Raw genomic sequence first — 21267 nt, 5'->3', positions numbered from 1 at the left:
TGTAATATGCTAAGGAATTTAAACTTGGGTTGCAAGTTATATAAGAGCCTTTGAAACACATTTCTTTTTACAAATCTAAAAGCTAGCTCTTCAATTACAAACATGTTGGTGAGTTACAAATATCTTGGTGAGACTATTTCGAAATACTCCTTGGTCAAACTTGGTAACACTTGATAAGAATATAGGACCACTTGGTCCTCCTTTCTATCTTTTGTCCCCTTGCTTTGTTTGTTGTACAAGTTAAAGCATCGCTTCTAATGTTACCACATAGCACTTGTTCCCCTCGTATATTTTATTTGACCATTATAATTTTTGCATTTCGTATATTTTTTTTTATATTTTTTACTGGAATAAAATCCACCAAATTCAGGAGGTCTACTAGATTGAGGAGATAATGTGAAATTAGCAAAAAAGCGACAGAATTTGAATGCTTTTTTCTCTCCGACATTTTTAATATACTTTACCCTTTTTAGTATGGACTGATCTTCAACCTTTGCCTTTGCCATTTTGTTGTTGATCTTAGCACTTTCTTATCGGATGTCTTTGCTTTTCACATATTCTATGGTCCCTATGTTAGTTCTGTCTCTATTGTCTATTTGTAAATTGTTTCTATAGTATCATTCATGATCTTGTTCTTGCCTTTTCTAGTTGTGTCTTGAAATAAAATATATGAACGCAGTTTGTGGCATGCATGTGATGAGTTTTGGATAGTTAACTGTTCAATATTTTTTATAACAATTTCACGCAGTTTGTGGCATGCATGTGATGAGTTTTGGATAGTTAACTGTTCAATATTTTTTATAACAATTTCTCATCCCATTGGTCCATCTTTTGTGCTTTGGCTCTGTTCTTGTAAATTGATATGCAGCAGTTGTCTTAAATTATATAACTTTGTTAGTTGTGATTCTTTTAAGTTATGCTATAGGGGAAGAAATTTTTGTAAGTGATACTACAAAAACTAGGGGAATTTACATATTAAAGATAGTAAAAAACTAAAAATACTATTTACATATTAAAATCAATCACTATGTATTTGTATATAAATATATGTGTAACTTATTTTTAATATATATTTTATATTTTTATGTATATTTTATAATAGTAACTAATTTTAGTATACACTTAATATAGTTAAAAGATAATATATATTATTGGAATAAAATTCTATAGACATATATAAATATTGTCTTTAATCAATTAATTCTCTTAATTTTCGTGATATAAGCTATAAAAATTTTAGAAAAGAGGCGTCCAACATCTTTCCAAAACTTAAAATCATGACTTTGTTGAAGTTTTTTATCCACTTTCGCTTTCATAATATGCCAATTTGATTTTTTTTTTATATAGATTAGACAGTTTTTAATTTTACACATTACATTACATACTTACACACATTTAAAAGTTTTATCTACTACTTAGTCATCGTCAAGATTTAAATTCAAATACAATATATTAAGTCTCTCACCCAAAGTCTTAGTTACTCATAACATGCCAATTTGATTGAATGTTAATCTTATATATAGGTTAGGAATCTTAAAAAGTTATATCAAAGTTTTTGGTTAATCATTGTATAGGGTACCTTGTTTTGGGATGTCAGAAGTATTAGTTGAGATTTAAAAAGATAATAGCCCAAACATACATGTGTTTGGATTGGACATAGAAGATCATGAAACATCTATTATTTCTTTTAATCTATTGACCCATAAATAATACCAAAAAAAAATCTATTAGCTCATAAATAAGGCATTTTTTCTTTTTCTTGGTCATACGACATAAATCATAATGATGAGGCCTCCAAGAAGTTTATGCGGTTAGTAGTAACTTTCTATGGTTTAATTAATTTGGAAGTCTTTATAGTTTTAACAAATTTTTAATTAGTTTTTTATACTTTTTTTTTTCAATTGAGTCTTTATATATTATTTTTTTATTTAATTTTTATTAACGTTAAACGTCAAAAAATATTAGTGAATTGTGAAATTATTTGTTTCCTTTAGAAATCCAATTGAAAAGAAAAAAATATAGAGACCTAATTAAAAATTTGATAAAACTATAAATATTCAATAAAAGATATTCCTATAATCATATTCAATGATTCTACGACATGAAAGATATTTCTATAATCCCTTTTATTTTATCACTATCATTCTTTTGCTTATTTATATACAAATTGTACCAAAAATACCTTTTTTTTTTTACTTTCAAAATACCTTATCTTAAGAACATACAGAAAAAATGGATAGAATGAAACAGAAATAGTAGTAACATTTTACATTTGTATGAATTCATCGAATATAGTTTGTATCTTTATCATATCATGGTACATCATAGAAAATTACAAGGCTATGTAATTTGTGTTATTTAAATTTGAAATCTAAAAATAAAAACCATAGAAAACGTAGTTTCAATCTAATACAGATAATCTAGAAATCAGATTTTGTATTGCAACCTCCCACTCTCTGAACCGGCATAGGGATCAACAATAACATTGATAATGACCTGTTTTCGAGCCGAGAAGGATTGTGAAAGAGCATACTTGAGTTCATCAGGTGTCTCAACAAAATATCCCTTTCCACTAAAAGCTTCAATCAAAACATGGTAGTCTGCCTTCGGAACAAAGGAAGTCAGAGCAGGATCATCTTTGTGAGGTCCATTCATCACTTTGGGAGTTCTCCGGTCAACCACCATATACACCTCCATATTTGAAAACAATCACTACCATAAGTAACTGGTACTGAACTAATGTCTGGATTGAAAAAAGATAAGACATATAAGGCAATACATATTTTCTCAAGTATCGACAAAAAATAAGACATACAAGGCAACAGTCTAGAATTTTCACTCCACATTCCTGGATTAAACTATGTCAAACAACATCAATAGTCACCGACTTGTTTATAGTTTAGTTTCCAAAAGAAGGGGCTCTTGCAAACAATCCCGACAAATTCAGGACAACAAAATTCATTTATAATCTACCTTTACCACTACTCAGTACTCACTAATAATGGTAAAAAAAATTCTCCTAGAACTTGAAATTTTGGATTGCCGCATAGTAATTACACCAGGTTATGTAATCCTATCTATCACAAAACTACTAGCTATGGACAGAAACATAAAAGAGTTCATGGAAGATCCTAACTCAAAACAATGGCAGTACAAATTTTTGCTAGAATTCATATAAGATCCTAATTTTGGTTGTTACTTAACAATAATGTATAGACTAAAATAAAAACCATTAAATAGATAAACATAAGCATGAGTTCAGCAGTATATACCTCAATTTCAATGGTACTAAATTCGAATCCAAAATCCCTTCAACTGCAACAAGTCAGTCGGAAAAAGCCACTGCAGCCACAATGCACCGAGGCCAAAACCCTATGGCCCCCCAAGTCCCTGCATCCAACCTAGTCCTAGGCGACCAACGTAGCCCTACCTACATCTATGGTGTTTGCATCTCTTATGATCCTCATTGGTGTCAAGAAATTGAATGGCACAAGATCCTTAGCATTATGAGCCTCCATCTTCGCGACATTATCCTTAGACTTCTTCCATATAGCTTCCACCCAAGGTGGTTCCTGGCCAAACAAAAAGCATAATCCTTAATCTCCTTATTTAGAGTCTCCACAACAGTTTTCGCATCACCAACCAAACTCAAATTCAGTAGAAATGCATGAAACTTGTCACTATGATGATAAAATCCGAATTTTCCATCACTACATTAAAGAAAAAAGAAACGGAATCCTAATAAAGCAGCATCATCACAACAACAATAATCAACAATCAACAATAAACAAAATTCATAATCAGCAAAACTAATTTATATGTCAATTCACCAATTAACAAGATTTCTGTACATAAATATTCATATTGTAAATCCTAAACCATTATATCAAAACAATCCAGAAATCAATTCAAGAAATAGGTATTCAACCAATGTCATATTTTTTAAAAATTGACATATGCATAAACATGTTACATCAAGTTTTAAAAACTGAAAAAAAATCAATTTTAATGTCACCTGTTTTGAGACAGATCGACCACAGGGAGATCGAGGAGAGGCGCAGCGCGGGGACGGGAGGCCAAGCGCGGCGCAGTGCGGCGCGGCGATGTCAGGAGAGGCGAAGCATCGCGAGGGATGGCGACGGCTTAGACGGGAAAATAGCGCAGAACACCTCAGAACAGAACAATGCAGAACAGACTAGCGCAGAGAGAAGGAGGCGACGAATGGCCGACCACCAAGGCTCCGCTGCAGACGACGCCGGAGGTGGATGAAGACGACGGACCGACGCAGGAGACGGCAGTGGACGCGATCTCCAAAGAGCAACTTAGGGCTGGATAGGATTTTTTTTTTGGGATAAAATGCCGAGAGTTCTTTTGGTATTTTGAAAAAATACATGTATCTTCAACTAGCTACTCCAACCAAATGATCAGAATATTCATTTTTTAACCAGAATATGTTATCTTAAATGTTATTCTCAGTGCAGGGACTTAATTGAAAAAAATTTAACGTATAAGGATCTAATTGAAAAGAAAAAAAGTATAGGGATTTAATTAAAAATTTGGTGAAACTATAGGGACCTGTAGAGTAATCAAACCCACTTTTTATTTTAAGAACAAAGTGATATGGAAATCAGTCAACAAAAAAAAAGGTGATATGAAAATCTTAATCTTATACAAATTAATTCTTGAAAAAAAAATATCAATTAGATCTTCTACACCATAAGTCATGAACATATTATATTCTTTTATCAATAAATAGTGTAAAATAAAATAGAATTATCCATGTGTTTTATCATCTACATTGAAGTGTCTCGTTACTGCCATATGAACAGGGGATAATATTGCTTTGAATAATGAAACATTCATTATCTTTTAAATTTTTATATAACTCTCATCAATTGCTCTCTATTTATCACGAATCTTAATAAAATACTAAAATTTCACTCCAAAAATTATTATCTACGTAATAATTTTTCATAAACAGACACGTCACTGTAATCATCGGTATACATAAGCAGTGACGGACCCAGAAAATTTTAAAAGCGGGGGCAAAAATATCTATATATTAAAATAAATATCATTGCGCCTTGTTGATTATAATAAAAATATAATGGAGATATAAAAATTAAAAATAGTTAATAAACACTTTCATTCTTAAATACTATTTATTATATATAATTTATAAATAAAATATTTTTTATTTTTAAAATTTGAACTCAAAATATCTTAATTAAATTATAAATAATTTGTCATCCTAATTAATTTTATTTTTATTTATTTTTATACACATTTAATAATAAAAAGAGTGAATTATTTAGCACGTTAGCGCTTATTAATACACTAGTATTTATAATTTGAAACTAGAATTATATATAAATAATTAAATACAAAAAAAAACTAAACCTGCATATAAAAGTATGTTTATATAAAATAATAGAAACTTATTTTATAATTATTTTTATTTTTTTGAATAATTAAATTTTATATATTTTTTAATTTAATTTTAATACACTCTCAAATTAAAAATTTTATGCATCTATTTAATTATGTATTATAATTAAAAAAATAAATTTTTACATTCATCACATAAATAATTATTTAAAACAATAACTGTAATTAAATGATTATGTAAAAAAATATACATATTTTGATATATCAAAATTAACTTATATGATTTTAAACAATTGTTTAACTACTCATTATAATTTTCAAATATTAATTACCACTCATTAAATTATTAAAAAATTTATTTATTATACTATTTATGACATAAAATATTTTTTAATCTAAAATAGTTATTACAAACAAGATTATTTAAGAGATAAAATTAAAAAATATTATAAAATTTTAAAATAAAGAATCTTAATTAATAAATAGATACTATTTTTTTCTTATTTCAATTAATTTTTTAAAAAAAGATATTAATTATTTTATTTATATTTAAAAAGTTGAGTTTTAGTGTGATAATTAACTAATTAATTAGTTTTAAAAATTATATTAACACTCTTCATAAATTTTTTATTGAGTTAATTTATTTATTTATTTTTTATTTTTATATTAAATCAAATTTAACAAAATAAAAATGGTTACATATTAAATTTAATAAAAAATTATTTTCAATATAAATTTCAAAATAAAATTTTCTAAATTTTTATGGAGGCAAAAAGTATCATCATATTAAAAATAAATATATATATTTATATAGAATTATTACATTTTTTTTTTAATTTAGTGGGGACAAGTGCCCCCTTCCCTAGTACTTAGGTCTGTCTCTATAAGTACTATTGTTAAGTTTTATATGATGAATTGATAGCAAATAACGTGTCCATCGTTTGCTATCTTAGAAAATCTAATTAGCACATTTTTTTAGAGACTAATTAGTTCAAGATCAAAATTCTCAAAAACCTAATTATTACTTTACTCTTATTTTAATCATTAGAATTGGTTTAATTTAAATCTTTGATAAAATACAATAGAAAAAATATTTTGTAAAATATAAATATGATTTGTTTACACAAAATAGTAGTTACATTAAAAGAATAATTATCAAAAATATACTCGCAAAAAAAATACTAAACAAATCTCTTATTAAAAGGATTTATCGTTTTATTTGTTGAATTTAAGGTTCATAATCATAATTTACATCAATGGTGTTATTTTTTAAAGATTAATTCCAATACTTTTCGGCAAGAATTAGTACCAAATGTAAATTTTATTTAAAAAATATCTTACGTAAAAAAATTGATTACAATTACTCAACTTATGTTCTTCACTAATTAAATTAAACTCGCCCATAGAAAATTAGAGTAACTTAAACACAAAGGATAACAAGTTTGGGTTCATAACAGATTTTTCGTTCTGGTTCAGTTCATTGTGATATACTATTTGGTTCGTAAGGATAATAAGTTTCGGTTCATAACAGATTTTTATTTTCGTGTCCATTGCAGGTACAATTTAATTTTTAGTTCTTTTGTCAGTGTAAATCATCACGGTGAGTCGATATTTTTCGAATGTGCTTTGATGAAAAATGAGAATATTCAGTTATTCAAATGATTATTCGAATGTTGACTTCATTGCATGGGATAAAAGTTACCAAAAGAAATTTTTATTAATCAATGCGTATCAATACAAAGAGCTATTGAGACCTTCATACCAACAACAATTTATCGGTTGTGTATTTGACATATCATGAAGAAGATCCCAAGTAAATTAAATGACTACAAGCAACACGAAGAAACTAAACACGAGATGAGTCATGTTGTTTGGAACTCGTTTACAAAAGATACATTTGACAGAAATTAGAATTATTTTTTCACGAAGTATGGTGTTGGAGGCAATAAGTGGCTTTTTAGGTAGCCTTGGTTTCATTCGAATTAATTGAAGTTGTTATTTTTGCGGTTCAAACAGGATAACTTTCGGTTCATTTTCGTGTTTGACTTCTGAATTGCCCCATTTTGCAGAGCTATGTGAAAATCGTCACTTATGGATTCCAGTTTATCTTGATCACCACTTTTAGGCCGAATGAGAAGCACACAAAGGAGCGAGAGTATGCATGCTTTTTTTAACAAGTTTATCACATGCAATAGCTTCTTGATTCAACTTCTGAAGCAATATGATAATTGCTTAGGAAGTAGAGAGCAGAGAGAGAGAGAGAGAATTTGATGTTGCAGATTTTCATACTGTGATACCGTATGCAACAAAATCACTAGCAGAGGCTCAATTTCAGCACGTGTATACTTACGAGAAATTCAAGCACAATTTAAAGGAAAGGTGAATTGCATCACAAGATCAACACAGTCTGCTTTAAGTTTTACGGCATATGAAGTTGTAGAGCAGGTTTCTAACTCAATATTTAACAAATTTGTTGTTACATACGATGCGATATCACGCGAAGTCAAGTGCCAGTGCTTATTGTTTGAGTCAAGGGGTATACTGTGCCGTCATTCTCTGAGTGCTTTAAGCTTTGAGTGAGTTGATAAAGTGGCACTAAAATATATATTGGAACGTTGGAGTAAGAACGTAAAGAGGATGCACACATATTTCAAGAGCAGCCAAGACGAGCCTCTATTGGAGCCAAAAAGCAAGAGATTTGATGACTTGGTGTTTCGCTTGCACAATATTTGGGAATTTGTGTCAGAATATAAGGAGTTGACTGGAATACTACACCGAGCTTATGATAATGTCATGGTTGAAATGCAAGAATATCAAGCGAAAAGTAAAGGCAAATGTTCGTTATCTCACAAAGACGCTACATTGAATGATGTTAGTGGCCTTCAAAGTCCCCCACGTGTTAGAACAAGAGGAAGTCCCAAGAATAGACTGGGATCGACCATGGAAAAAAAAGATCGCAAATACAACAAAGAAAAAGAAGAAGCCAGCTCTAAGCAAGATAACATTGATTTGCTTTTGATTAGGGAAAAATGAGTTTGTTTGTACATTTTGCTAATATATGATTTATTTCTTTTGTAGTTGAACATTTTAGATGGTGGATCAATGATTCAATCAAGCTCCAACCTTTATCATGCACAGAATATGAATTATCCTGAAGAGGATTGCAGAAGTTTTGGTTCATTTGTGTTTTAGGCATATAATGTTTTCCCTTTTGATGAAAATGAGGGTTAATTTTTTATTTATGTTATGTTTTATTGAATACTCACATTTTGGTTTTTTAAATTAGTTTCTGTAATTGGGTTGTGGTAATCAGTTTTTAGTTGTTTATTAGCATACATTTCGGTTTATTTTGTTTCTAATTTCGGTCCATTTGTGTTTATTACGGCTCTTGAGGTTTGATAAATATATTCAATCTATTCAGTGTGAATTTAGATTCATTTAAATTAATGTGATCTCAATACAGCCCAGCCATTTTCAACAAATAAATCAAAAGGAATTTAAGAAAAGATTTTCAAATATATACATTACCATTTACAACGAGTCAAAGAAGTGTTTGCCTCTTTACAATTCCTTACAAAATAGTGGTCATTACAATTTTGCAGATTGAAGTTATTTACTTTCTGGGATTCTTATGCGTTCAGTTGCCTCGATGACTTTGTCTTTGAATTTATTTACCTTGTCCAAGAGAATGGTTGGACCATATTCCTGCCTGAAAGTATCTATTTCTTCCTACAATTTAATTGAAAAAAAATACTTAATATGAACCCAAATGAACTAAGAAATGAACCGAAATTTATTAATTTAGAAATAGAGAATCAACTATGTGTAATGATAGTAACTTGTTTCCAGTTTTTACATTTGTATTTCTCCTTTTTTATCTTTTTAGGATCAATTGTTTCTTTCCATTTCATTACATATATTCCGCAATCATAACTAAGAAAGAAATAAGAAAGTAAAACATGTTCAATAAGACAGACACAAAAAAGCATAGTAAAATATATTAATAACAGTACTATAGCAAAGAAAGAATAATAGGAAGATTCATACGATGTTCGTTGCCCATTGATCATAATATATGGTGCTTCAACGTCCTCTTCATTATCCACTAAATATTTTACCCTATCATAGACCTTCATTTAGGATACTATTAAGCCCTAAAAAGGATACAAAAAGTACACTTCAATTCAATAATAATTGAACAAAACCAAGCACACAAACAATACTCAATCAGGCACAAAGAATGATTGATATGATTTAATTAGAGGAGAATGGCTAGAAATAAGAAATAACTTACAACAAAAATATGTAATATGTAAATAACTTACAACAAATTTATTCAAAGCTATTATTTTCTCAAGTATATCTTTTTTTTTGATGGGGTCTAGGATATGGAAGACCTTCTTCTGAACATCACCAATCCACAACCACCAATAGCCTCCATAGCAAATTGGTGCAAACAGCTAAAGTTTAGAAAAATGATAGAATATTTCAGTCCAAATGATAGGAAACGACGGAATTATTAAAGATGTTTTAGAAAGCACAACTTACAAATAGATTATATGCTAGTGTTTTCTTATTCAGAAATGGTAGATAGTCCATGAATTCACTGATCTGGTAGGCCTTCTTAGTTTTTGATCAATGTATTTGTCCCTATGCTTCTCTATCATTAAATTCTGCAAAAATGAACTGAAATAAACTAATAAATAAACCAAATTAACATATAAATGAACCAAAATTATTTCAGATATGAAATTACTTAAGGAATAAAAAATTTGGATTACCATAATATCTATTGGCACACAGTATACTTCCTCATCAAATCTGCGACATTTTTTGTTGTTTAGAATCATACACATTGTGGAGACCATCTATAGGACTAAAATTTATTAGATATATAGGAATATAACTTTTTAGGAAAATCATTAATGTTAATGTAATAGCTGAAGAAAATTTACCGTATTTTCTACGTCTTATTCGAGTGTTAGAGACAAGAAGTGGCATCTATCCCCCTCTAAATGAGCTCTGTGGTCCAACATAAATATGGTTTCGAACTCATTACTTTCCTCATCTTTGTCAACATTGATTTGCATCATCCATTGATAACATTTTTCCCTCAACTCTTTTTTTATTGCTTTTTCTTTCACCGAAGTCTTGTACTCTTTAGGGGTGCTCAAAGTTGGCTCTACACTTGTTTTCTCTGCATATTGTAATGCTGCTGTCACCCCAGCATCCATCACCGCCTCTACCAATATTTTAAATTGTTACTGTTGATTGAAAGGTTGGTGGACTTATATCAAGGCCGAATGAAGGAATGTCATCTTTCCAATGCCGAAGAGGGGGAGAATTGCAAGATTACAGAGGCAAATTTTCAAAATAATCAAAAACATTATGATATAACATCAAACTTACACATTAAGAGGAGCTTCTTACTCTGATTGTCTTGCCGAAGTTTCTTTGTGGGCTTGCTCCTTGGATTCTAGAGGGCAGCTGGATTAAACAAAAAAGTGTTTTATAATGAACTGAAACTATTATTATATAGGATCAAAATTGATAAATTGAATTTTAAGTAAAACTTACTCATTTACAAGATCTTCTAGCCCTGATTCCCTTGCTAGAGTTTCTACAGGGGCTTGCTGTTGAGTTTCAAGATGGTAGCTGGATTACATAGTAATGTGTTTTAAAATCAACCAAAATTATTATTAGATAGCATCATAACTATAAAAAGGATTTTAAGTAAAACTTACACATTTACAGGAGCTTCTTGCTCTAATTCCCTTGCTGAAGTTTCTTCGTGGGCTTGTTGTTGAGGTTCCGGAGGGCAGTTAGATTAAACAGAAAAGTGTTTAATAATGAACCAAAATTATTATCATATAGGATCAAAACTAATAAATTGGATTTTAAGTAAAACCTGCTTATTAACAGAAGCTTTTTCTGTTTTAGTTTCTGAAAGGACAACAGTAAAGGTTTTTTTCTTGTTTTAGCTCTTCCACAAGAGAACTTGGAAGAGCAATTGCAATAGGATCTCTAATGAAGGTAAATAAAAAAAGAGTTAATGTTGCGTGATTAGAATAGAAAGTAAATTTGAAATCTGCACCAAGTGAAATCTCCACACTAATTAGAATAAGAAAGTAAATTGGAAAACTCACATATCCAGAGATTGAGACCGACTTTCTTCTCAAACTACAAAGATTTGTTCTTGACGATCAGCTGTTGGGCTACTGATAGTAAATAGAATTCCGTGTCAATAATTAAAAAAAATTATTACCTAAATTTAAATTTAAAAGACCAACATAAGTATTTTAACTTACATAGTTGGAGATTGTAAACTCTTTTTTTTCTTTTTTTTTCATGCTATTTTTTCTTGTAAAAATTGCAACTTGGGATTTAGGGGTATTTTTTCTAATAAAAAAAGATATGAAATTAAAATCATTAACCAAGATATTCTAATAAAAAATCGAAGAAGTAAATAAATGTTAAGAGAAATTACTTAGTATCGCTTGGTGCATTTATAGACCGTCTCAAGCTTGTTTGTAATTGAAACATAGGTTCCTTTCACTTTCCAAATTTATAGTGGATAGTTTAAGCAAAAAAAAAAATAAATATTATTCATTAAAAGCATAGAAATTAAATCAGGTTTTAGGAAAACTTAACAGAGAAAGAAAAATCACTTTATACAAGAAACTGAATCTTACATCTGTGATAAATCATATTGTGCGTCTGTCGAGTCATGGTCATTTCTCTGTGTTTCACCTGGAGCAACATTTTTTTTTGTAGCATCGTCATTTTTTCTCTTCATTCTTTTTTCTTTTTGTTTTCTTTTTTTACTCATTCCTCTACTTCTTCGTTTCTGATAATTTATACAAAAAAATTTGATTTAAAAACACATTGAATGTATACAACTAATAAATATCAGAGCTATAACTAACTTAACAAGCATATATAAATAAGTTCAGCAAATTCAAGTGAAAATAAACCGAAATTATTCATAAATAAACCGAAATTATTCACAAATAAATCGAAATGATTTTAGATTTGAACAAGTAGTCAAAAAGACTCAATCAATAAAAACAGAATATATATTTATAACGATAAAATAATTATTTCTCAATTTTACTCATCTTCGGATTTAGTTTTGTTTTCTGAATCCGTCTGAACAATCTTCCTTTTTTTTTGCTTTGTTTCTCTACCACTCTTTGTGGTTGTTTTCCTTTCTTTGGTGATGTTTTTTCCATTTCTTCTTCTTCTCTGCAATACATACAGAAAGTTTTGTTAAAATAACAATATAAAACTTAGAAATTATCAATAGTTAACAGCATCATCAAGTGAACCGAAATTATTCATAAATAAATCAAAATTATTTTAGATTTGAACAAGCAATAAAAAAGACTCAATCAATAAAAACAGAATATATATTTATAATAATAAAATAATTATTTCTCAATCTTACTCATCTTTTGATTCAGTTTTGGTTTTAGAATCCATCTGAACAATCTTCCTTTTTGTTTTGTTTCTTTGCCTCTCTTTGTGGTTGTTTTCTGTTCTTTGGTGGTGGTTCTCCATTTCTTCTTCTTCTCTGCAATCCATACAAAAAATATTGTTAAAACAAGAATATAAAACTTTAAATAAAGAGATAGTTTCTGATAAGTGATGGTAGAAGTATGCTCAGATTCAGAAATAATTTCTTCTTCCGAAGACAAATGCAGGATGAGAGGTTTCTTTTTTTCTTTCTTCTTCCTTTCGTTTGTTTTCCCTTTCTTTTTTTATTTCTGTCCCCCCCCCCCCAAATTTTCGATTCATTCCTTAGTTTATTTGACATTCTTTTGGATACAGAAATGAATTTGATGTATTTTTGTTATGATTGAGTATTTTTAAGTGGTTGTTTAAATATGAACTGATTTGTTTACATTAAAATATTTTAGTGCTGGTGCTATTGTAGGGGATAATTTTTTTGAAAAAGTTGTCTACAGCAAACTGAATGACCAGCAGAAGGAGATTATTGACAGCTTTAAAGGTGCGACTTTGGCATTTTTGACAAAATCTGTGACAGATATGAGTGTTGAAGGGGAGAAAAACTTGCTGAAATTCAACACAACATTCATCCTCTTTGTCCAAAAATGCTTTTTGTTGCCGACAATAATAAGTGCAGTCTCGCTGATCCATAAGCCACCTCTCCTTCATGTGTAGACAGTTCAACAATGAAATTGGGGAATCATGTGCTTAGCTTCCTGATCAAGGGGATCAAAACCCAGAGAAAAGGAAAAAAACTTTCAGTTAATGGCTGCATCTTTGTGTTAATGATAATATATTTCCATGAAACAAAATTTGCAGAAGTAGATAATGCTCTCAGGCCACCATGGGTGGCGCACTGAACACGGACGAGATTGGTCGACTGGATTGCCTTTGAGGCAAATAATGAAATGGTAAATAAACAAAATCATTTCCCTTGAGATTTTGTTTCAAGTGCTTATAATTTTTTCTGCTAACTAAATAAGTTTGTGTTTTAGGGAATTATGAAAAGAATAAAATATTTGGTCAATATTTATCACCAACACTAAAATTTTTTAATATAAACAAATTAATATAAAAATAACAAAAAGAAAAAATAGAAAATGTAAAAATTGGATATTATAATACCGCGTGAATTTAGGCCTAGTACATGTCTTATCTTGGTAGGGGTTATGTAGATTCTCCCACACCGCGTGTCCAAGAATCCATGATAGAGATCAAAGGAAAGAATCAGTTTCCTCAAGAGTACGAGACATTCAACTCTGGGATATGTTTCAGTGCACCAAAGCCCATTTCGTCAATGATAGCTTTCTTTTCTTCATTCAAGTCTGTGAATACCCTAGCTATCGATCTTATTGAGCATCTCAAATTGTGAGTTTTCTGCAAGGATTTGAAACATTATGTTATATGATATATTTATAATGCAAAAATAGAGTTGATTTAATGTGTACATGCTTACATTGTAATATGGCTTCTCCTTTTTTGACATGGTCTTCTTTTTCATTTTGGTTATAAGGAATAATACAACAGTCAATTTACAAATAAACCGAAATTGTTTGAATTTGAACTAAAAGTCATAAAGACTCAAATAGCAAGAAAAATACATTCAATTCTTTCTCCGTGCAAATGAATTCAATCAAACTAAGAGATGAAGTGAATTATTTATCAGAACCAATAAACTAACAACACAGTTTCATTCGATGCCCTAGTTACGAAGAAAAACGGGGAAAAATGGAATAAGAGAAACTCGTTCTAATCAATGAATGAACTCAATCCACTAAACCGTAAATTGAACTGGTAAAAATGCGAGATTTGTGAGAAATTAACTGAAAATAATAATAATAGTTTTCTCAGTACCTTGCGAAATTTTTGTTCTTCTTTTTGTGTGTTTTTGGTTGATGATCTTAAACACACCACCAAATTCTTCAGTAGTTTCCGCAGAGAATTTGAAAGATTTTTGAGAGATTTTGAGAGAGATTTAAAATTCTTTTGTTGTAGTTTTGAGTAAGAGGAACGAACCGTTTTTCATATTAGAGTGCGAGGAGAAGGGGTAATGTTTTGTGGGATTTAGGCGCGTATATACACTCTCTTTAATGAGAGTGGATATTTTTTGTGTTGGGCCTGCTTGGATAGACTTAGATGCAAAAAGGTTTGGATGAGTAGCCCAACTGTTTTATGTTTGGTACCAAGGTTGCGAGAACCGGACCGGTCATTGAACCGGTCAGGTGACAGGTTTAATGGTCCAATCGGGGTCCAACCGGGGTTGAACCGGTTTTATTAAATATATAATAAAATTATTAAAAAAACTCCAACTCTCCAGTCTCCAGTATGTGAATTTCTGTAACTCAATCAAGTCACTCACCAAAACATCCAAAACATGTATCCAATCTAAGAACCATAAGCATAATTCAACCAAATCATATGAAGCCATATAGTAAATTCAATGCAGAATTGTGGCAATGTTTTTATTTTGAATCAATAACAGCAAAACAACAATTCACCAAAACAAATACAACAGGTTGGATCTAAACGTCAATCTCAGTCAAATTAAAAAATTAAACAATTAAATTTATAACTCAATCTTCAGCAGAATTAATTCAATATGAACAGGCTGAATTGAAATAAAAATTCATAACATTAATATCTCAAAATTCAGCAGAATCATCAATAATACATCATATGCATGTTCAGAATAAATTTCAAATGTCAGAGGGATAGAGTCAGGGAAATAGAATCAGGGAGTGTTAGAGATTGAGACTTGAGACCTGAGAGGGTTCAAGGCTTGTAGCAGAGAAGAAGAGACTTGAGACCTGAGATCTGAAACCTGCGATGGTTGAAGGCTTGAAGCAGAGGAGCAGCGAAGCGCAATGACCCCCGACGAGGAGCAGCGAAGCGGCGCGAACCACAACGACAAAGCGAGCTCGAGAGGAGGAGGGTAGAAGCAGTGACGACCCACGGCGAGGAGCAGAGAAGCGGCGACGATGACCCACGGCGAGGAGCAGCGAAGCAGCGATAGAGAGACAAAAAGCGCGACAGAGAGAGAGAAGGGACTAGTGAGAGAAAGGTCCAGCGATGACAAACGATGCGGGGCTCTGGGGGCTGCGGTGGCTACGGGCTGGGTGATTGTGGGTGGCTAGGGTTCTTCCTCTTCTTTCAATCTCAAGCTTTCTTCAGTTTGAGAGAGAAGATGCCGAGAGGGGTGAGAGTGGGAGTGGGAGGGGGAGTGGGAGTGGGTTGGGGGTCTTGGGGGACGGGTAGCCATTTAGGGTTTTTTTTTTTTTTTTAATAAAGTATAAAACAGCGCCGTTTGGATGGAGTATTTAAACCAAAAACCCGTTAAAAAACCGGACGGTTTTGTCAGTTCACCGGTTAACTGCCGGTTCGACCGGTTTTTTCACAAGTTTTTTTTCAAACGGTTTCTGACCTTACCCGGACCGGCTAGGTGACCGATTCCCGATTAATCCGATTGAACCGGCCGGTCCGGTTCGGTTTTCAGAACCATGTTTGGTACAAAAATATATTTTTATCTATCAATTACATGTGTGAGTATAATAATATAAAAATATTTTTTGTTTATTTATTACATGAAAAATATTTTTTTAAGAAAAAAACATCTTTAAAAAGAAATATAAATTATAACTTTTGAAAAAAGATATTATTTATTTTTCTAATATTTTTACTTTTAATACTAAAATTTTACTAAAGACGCTAAAAAAAATCTTTTTTTTTATTGTGCAAACTAAAATATATAATTTTACTTTTAACAAGCATTTAATTATTCTAATTGTTAATTATTTAGTTAAAAAAAGGTGCAAACTAATATATATAATATATACAAATATAATATATATCGGTTGAAATGGTAAATGGTTTTTGAGGTGTACAATATTTTTCATATAAAATATAACATAAAGATTAAAGAAAAAGATTTGGGATTTGACATTGATTTTTGTATTTATTTTTTAAATATAGTCTAAATTTTAAAATAAAATGTAAAAATGTGGGATTAAATTACAACCGATCGTCAATTGAAAAGAAAAAAGACAACGAAAATAGTAGAAGCAAAAACATGACTAAGCTCGATATCTCGTCGGCATTATTTGCGTGTGCTGCGGTATGAATCGTATGATCACTCTAACAAGATCCGATTAAAACCAAACGGAAGATCCAACATCTCCAGCATACCTTTCTGACTTTCTATTTCGGAAACGAAAATGGTATGAATGAGATTACGTGATTTATTAGGGTTTGGGGGTTTGGAATTTGGGGGTTAGGGGGTTGGGGGTTCGGGATTAGGGTTTATGTGATATAACTATATCTTTGAACGTTTAGGCGTGTTCCTTGGTTTAGTGCTTCTAATATTTATCTAATCCATATGTGTAATAATGATTTTCTTCCTAAAATGTTTATCTTTTTCCAGCTTGGTGAGACCAGTTGCCCAATGAAGGAGGATTTTATCATGGCTGATCCTCAGCATGCATGCAGTAATTGTAGTATTTCAATGGTGTCTGGCAACCGTTGGGTTTGCAACCAGTGCGAGAATTTTCAGATCTGTGATAGGTAAGTATTGTTCACTTATATCTCCATTTTGCCATATGATTCTGTTGACTGCAATTGGTTAAACATACTATCTTAGTGTATGTATTACTATAGAGATGTAGGGTAAAAACTAAAGAGTAAAAACACAGGAAAGGCTGCAAGAACAGAGAAAGGAAAATGGAATATTTTATTTCCCTCTGCTGCACTCTTCGAATTCTGCCTAACTAATTTCAACTATGCCCTATCACTCCATTCTCCCATTTGTAGAGTTCTCCTGCATAATCAGTTAGTTATTAACTATGAACTACATTTTGTAATCACTTCAATCAGTTTGAAGGAACCGCATGGGTGGGAGGAATTCTCCTTGCCTTCAGAGTGAAGTTCTGACTTCTGAGTGTCCTGTTAACAGTTTGAAGCACCTCTCGGGTCCCCTTGAAATATGATAGCTGAGTTTTCCATTGCCTGGAACTTGCTTTGACCGTACAAGTTTTCCGTGCAGGATAAAAAAAAAATCTGCATCTGACAACTTGGATTGAATAAGTGGAAATCATCTATTATCCCAAATAATTTCAGCAGGTTTCTTCTGCTTTGTCAATTAAGATTCTCATGCTGGCATCCTTTTCGGCAGCCCCATTTGGTCAAATATTAATTCAAATTCTGGGATTCTCTTTCTCCGTTATTCTTTTCTATTTCCCATTTATGCTATTGTGACTAGTCAACTGTCATAGCAGTCTCAAGATCTACTGGCTTTGATGTGAGGAACAGCCCATGCTTATCTGCAGCTGGAGTCCTCTCTGTCTCCACTGGTGTGATTCCTGCCTTGATGTAGTATTCTCCTTTCTAGCCTCTTCCTTTTGCTTTCACCTAAATTGACTATGGACATTGAAGGTCACCCACAGACACACCACTCATCGTATTTCACTTAGTCATCCACTTCAAATTCCACCATTAGAGTCGGTAATACTTTTAGTAGGGGAAACCCATGGAAACTATGGAAGAAATATCACAGATATTTAAATATGAATGGGTTGAGCACAGACATGATCCATGATAGACTACAATGGCGTCTGTTGATCTATGTAGCAAACCCCACTTGGTGGCATAAACCTTTCTTGTTGCAGAGTTGGGAATACTTTCATTATTGCTGATAGCTGGAAAGTATTAGTATACTTGATTTATTTATTTAAGTTACCAGTTTTTTCTTATTCAGGTCTTGAGTTATAACTGGATGACAAGATTTTTTGCTTGCTGCCTTATGCCATGCTCAAACTCTCTTGTATTACAAACAGTTTTAATGCAGACTCGGACAACTGCTATGGAATATGATATTGTCTCAATAACAGATTTGTGTTTCTCAACATTGTATCCGATTATTATTTATTTGACACCCCATCCCTGTTGTTGTTGTTGTTATTTTTGTGCAGTTGTGTCAATAATATGTTTGCCTGATCCTTATTATAAAATATTCAATACATTGATCTAATATAAATGGTTTCTCAGGTGCTATGAAGTGGAATTAAAACGTGAAGAGAGAGAAAGACATCCTATTGATCAAAGGCAGAGTCATACCCTTTATCCAGTAAGTAAAGAGTTCTACCTAATTAGAACATTTCCCTTGTTCTAGCATATGATAATTTTATTAGCACTTGCTTGTTACTCACCTTAATGTCTGCCTAATTAGTAATTGCTACTTGGAGGTACTAAGTTGTCAGACAGATTATGAAGTTCCAATTTGAACTCACGTAGTGATTATGTTTTCAGCCACAACTTCCCCTTGAGCATTTTAATTCTAGGTTTTCTGTATATTCACAGAAAAAAAGGTGAAAAAATAGTACACATTATCGTGTGGCACTAACTGATTGGAAGCGAATTTGGGTTTAAATTTTTTTTTTTTGTTAAAATAACTTGCATTGTCTTGCAGATTGAAATCAATGATGTTCCAGTTGATACGAAGGACATAGATGATATTCTCGAGAGTGAATTCTTTAATACTAGAACATTTCATAATCCGACGGCTCCTGCATTTGTCACTACCTGTAATATATGCGATCTTGACATAGAAACTGGCCAAGGGTGGCGTTGTGAAGTTTGCCCCAAGTATGATGTATGTAAGTCTTGTTATCAAAAGGATGGAGGCATTGATCATCCCCATAAGTTGACAAATCATCCATCAATGGCAGATTGTGATGCTGAGAACAAAGAATCAAGGCAGCTTCGAGAATTGAAGGTATGGCACAATATTTAATTTTATTTTTTGTTCCTCTGAATTGGACATGTATCACTCATTTAGTTAGTGAATTATTTGAATTTTAGGAATTTTATCAATTGTTACATGGTAAAAAAAGAAAAAAAAAAAACAGGAGACTGGACCGCGCGCGGGGGTGGTAATTATTGATGACAAGGTTATTATATGGCATATTAATGATTTCTATTGTAGTGTTCCACTGTTCCTCGTGATTGTTTTATCTATGGGATGGATAAAGTGTAAGCAGTAACTTCTTTTCAACATATCACAGTTCTTAATTTTGATGTCAATTGCTTGCTTCTTTTGTCCGTAGTAACTACCTTTCTATACATGCTTTTTGATGTAAATGAATTTGTGTGAATTTACAGCTACGGAAAATGCTTGATCTACTTGTGCATGTACCCCGATGTCGTTCTGCACATTGCCAGTATCCAGATTGCCGCAAAATAAAGGAGCTTTTCCGCCATGGGATGCAATGCAAAACACGTGCAGCTGGAGGTTGTGTTCGTTGTAGGAAAATGTGGTATTTGCTTCAACTCCATGCTCATGCTTGCAAGGAATCGAGGTGCCGTGTGCCACGTTGCAGGTTTGTGTGTTGGGCGTTGTCTCCCTCCTCTCAAATTTTTCATGCATTGACTTTTTTTCTTTTATGGGTTAAATCAGAGATTTGAAAGAGCATTCAAGGGGATCACAGCAACAGTCTGATTCACGGCGTAGGGCTGCTATAACGGGGATGATGAGGCAGTGAGCTGCAGAGGTTGCCAATCAGGGATTAGTATCTTTTTGCATGTTTTGCATTTAATAAACAATCGTGCTGTTTGTCGGATAGCACCTGCAGATCAGTTTTTTTCTTGTTATTGATCATTAGTCCTCTATGATTTACAGCAATGGAAGGTTTCAGTGTATACACTAGCCTGTCCAGATGTTATATAAAATAAATATGTATATGAAATGAAGATATTTATTAAAATATCCTTAGTTATTAAAGAAAATGTTGTTAAAGTTTCAATCTCTTCCCATAAATTTTCATCCCTTGTATCTCTTTTTTCTGAAGGTACTGGCAGGAAAATGAAATTGTGTCCCAGGAGTCCAAAACTGAAATTTTAGTTTCGGGTATCTAGATTCAGTTTTTGGAAACAAACATTATCTAATAGTTTTACATGATTGATAAGTAATTTAACCCAGAAAAAACAAGGCAAGTTTTATTATCATCTCTTTTTATAAGAGTATTGGTCTCATTTGTTTGTACTTTTAGAATAAAAATAATTTTTACAAAAATAAATACTTATTTTATTTTCTAATGAGTTGTTTGTTTGTACTCTAAAAGAAACTAGAAGTAGAAAATAAGCTATTTTTATGCATATTTTGAGAGGCAAATATGAACTTATTTCTTCCAGAACCAAAAGCAAAAGTAGTTGACGAAAGAGAAATTATGAAAATAAAATAACACTACAAATTTATCTTTATGTATTTAATATTTTCTATTAAAAATTGATGTAATTATTTTGTTTTGTACCAAAAAATATATCATAAAATAGTTATAGCTCTTTTAATTTTTAAAAATACCATGTTCTCTAAAATAGTTTTTA

At 31.4% G+C, this 21267-nt stretch overlaps 2 protein-coding genes, 1 long non-coding RNA gene and 1 pseudogene across 15 annotated transcripts; 1 reads left to right on the top strand and 3 right to left on the bottom strand.

The window, feature by feature from the left end:
• Positions 1-2244: 2244 nt before the first annotated feature.
• On the bottom strand, positions 2245-4863 carry LOC112708757 (2-hydroxyacyl-CoA lyase-like; annotated as a pseudogene).
• A 4046-nt stretch (positions 4864-8909) lies between these two features.
• LOC112710083 (uncharacterized) lies at positions 8910-12219 on the bottom strand. Of its 13 annotated transcripts, XR_011865267.1 has the most exons (12): positions 12081-12219; positions 11535-11606; positions 11297-11412; positions 11133-11184; positions 10966-11043; positions 10819-10875; positions 10344-10706; positions 10170-10256; positions 9937-10074; positions 9714-9848; positions 9436-9542; positions 8913-9117 (listed from the first exon to the last, which is right to left on the bottom strand). It is a non-coding gene; the product is annotated as an uncharacterized lncRNA (long non-coding RNA). The 13 variants fall into 13 exon arrangements; XR_011865266.1 differs by having other exon boundaries at positions 8912-9117; positions 11297-11606; XR_011865263.1 differs by having other exon boundaries at positions 11133-11412.
• Positions 12220-12430: 211 nt separating this feature from the next.
• LOC140175024 (uncharacterized) lies at positions 12431-16156 on the bottom strand. The gene is made up of 4 exons (XM_072201919.1): positions 16147-16156; positions 15660-15993; positions 12836-12961; positions 12431-12633 (listed from the first exon to the last, which is right to left on the bottom strand). The coding sequence occupies exons 1-4, from the start codon at positions 16154-16156 to the stop codon at positions 12486-12488; spliced, it is 618 nt and encodes a 205-aa protein (XP_072058020.1). The 3' UTR covers positions 12431-12485.
• Positions 16157-16746: 590 nt separating this feature from the next.
• LOC112710082 (histone acetyltransferase HAC1) lies at positions 16747-20687 on the top strand. The gene is made up of 6 exons (XM_025762180.3): positions 16747-17111; positions 17315-17454; positions 18934-19012; positions 19355-19660; positions 20047-20264; positions 20342-20687. The coding sequence occupies exons 1-6, from the start codon at positions 17109-17111 to the stop codon at positions 20424-20426; spliced, it is 831 nt and encodes a 276-aa protein (XP_025617965.1). The 5' UTR covers positions 16747-17108; the 3' UTR covers positions 20427-20687.
• Positions 20688-21267: the final 580 nt, after the last annotated feature.

Source organism: Arachis hypogaea, chromosome 9 (assembly GCF_003086295.3).
Source record: "Arachis hypogaea cultivar Tifrunner chromosome 9, arahy.Tifrunner.gnm2.J5K5, whole genome shotgun sequence".
In the NCBI taxonomy this organism is placed as follows: domain Eukaryota; kingdom Viridiplantae; phylum Streptophyta; class Magnoliopsida; order Fabales; family Fabaceae; genus Arachis; species Arachis hypogaea.
The sequence above is the reverse complement of the archived record's forward strand: the minus strand, read 5'-3'. Positions and strand labels throughout refer to the sequence as shown.

What these genes read in the sequence shown, in the direction of transcription:
- LOC140175024 (XM_072201919.1), bottom strand. An exon ending in CAAGCCTTGAACCCTCTCAG is followed by an intron (nt 12,962 to 15,659) that starts GTCTCAAGTCTC and finishes TATGGATTGCAG; the next exon opens with AGAAGAAGAAGAAATGGAGA. An exon ending in AAAACTGAATCAAAAGATGA is followed by an intron (nt 12,634 to 12,835) that starts GTAAGATTGAGA and finishes TATGTATTGCAG; the next exon opens with AGAAGAAGAAGAAATGGAAA.
- LOC112710082 (XM_025762180.3), top strand. An exon ending in GGCAGCTTCGAGAATTGAAG is followed by an intron (nt 19,661 to 20,046) that starts GTATGGCACAAT and finishes GTGAATTTACAG; the next exon opens with CTACGGAAAATGCTTGATCT. An exon ending in TGCCGTGTGCCACGTTGCAG is followed by an intron (nt 20,265 to 20,341) that starts GTTTGTGTGTTG and finishes GGGTTAAATCAG; the next exon opens with AGATTTGAAAGAGCATTCAA.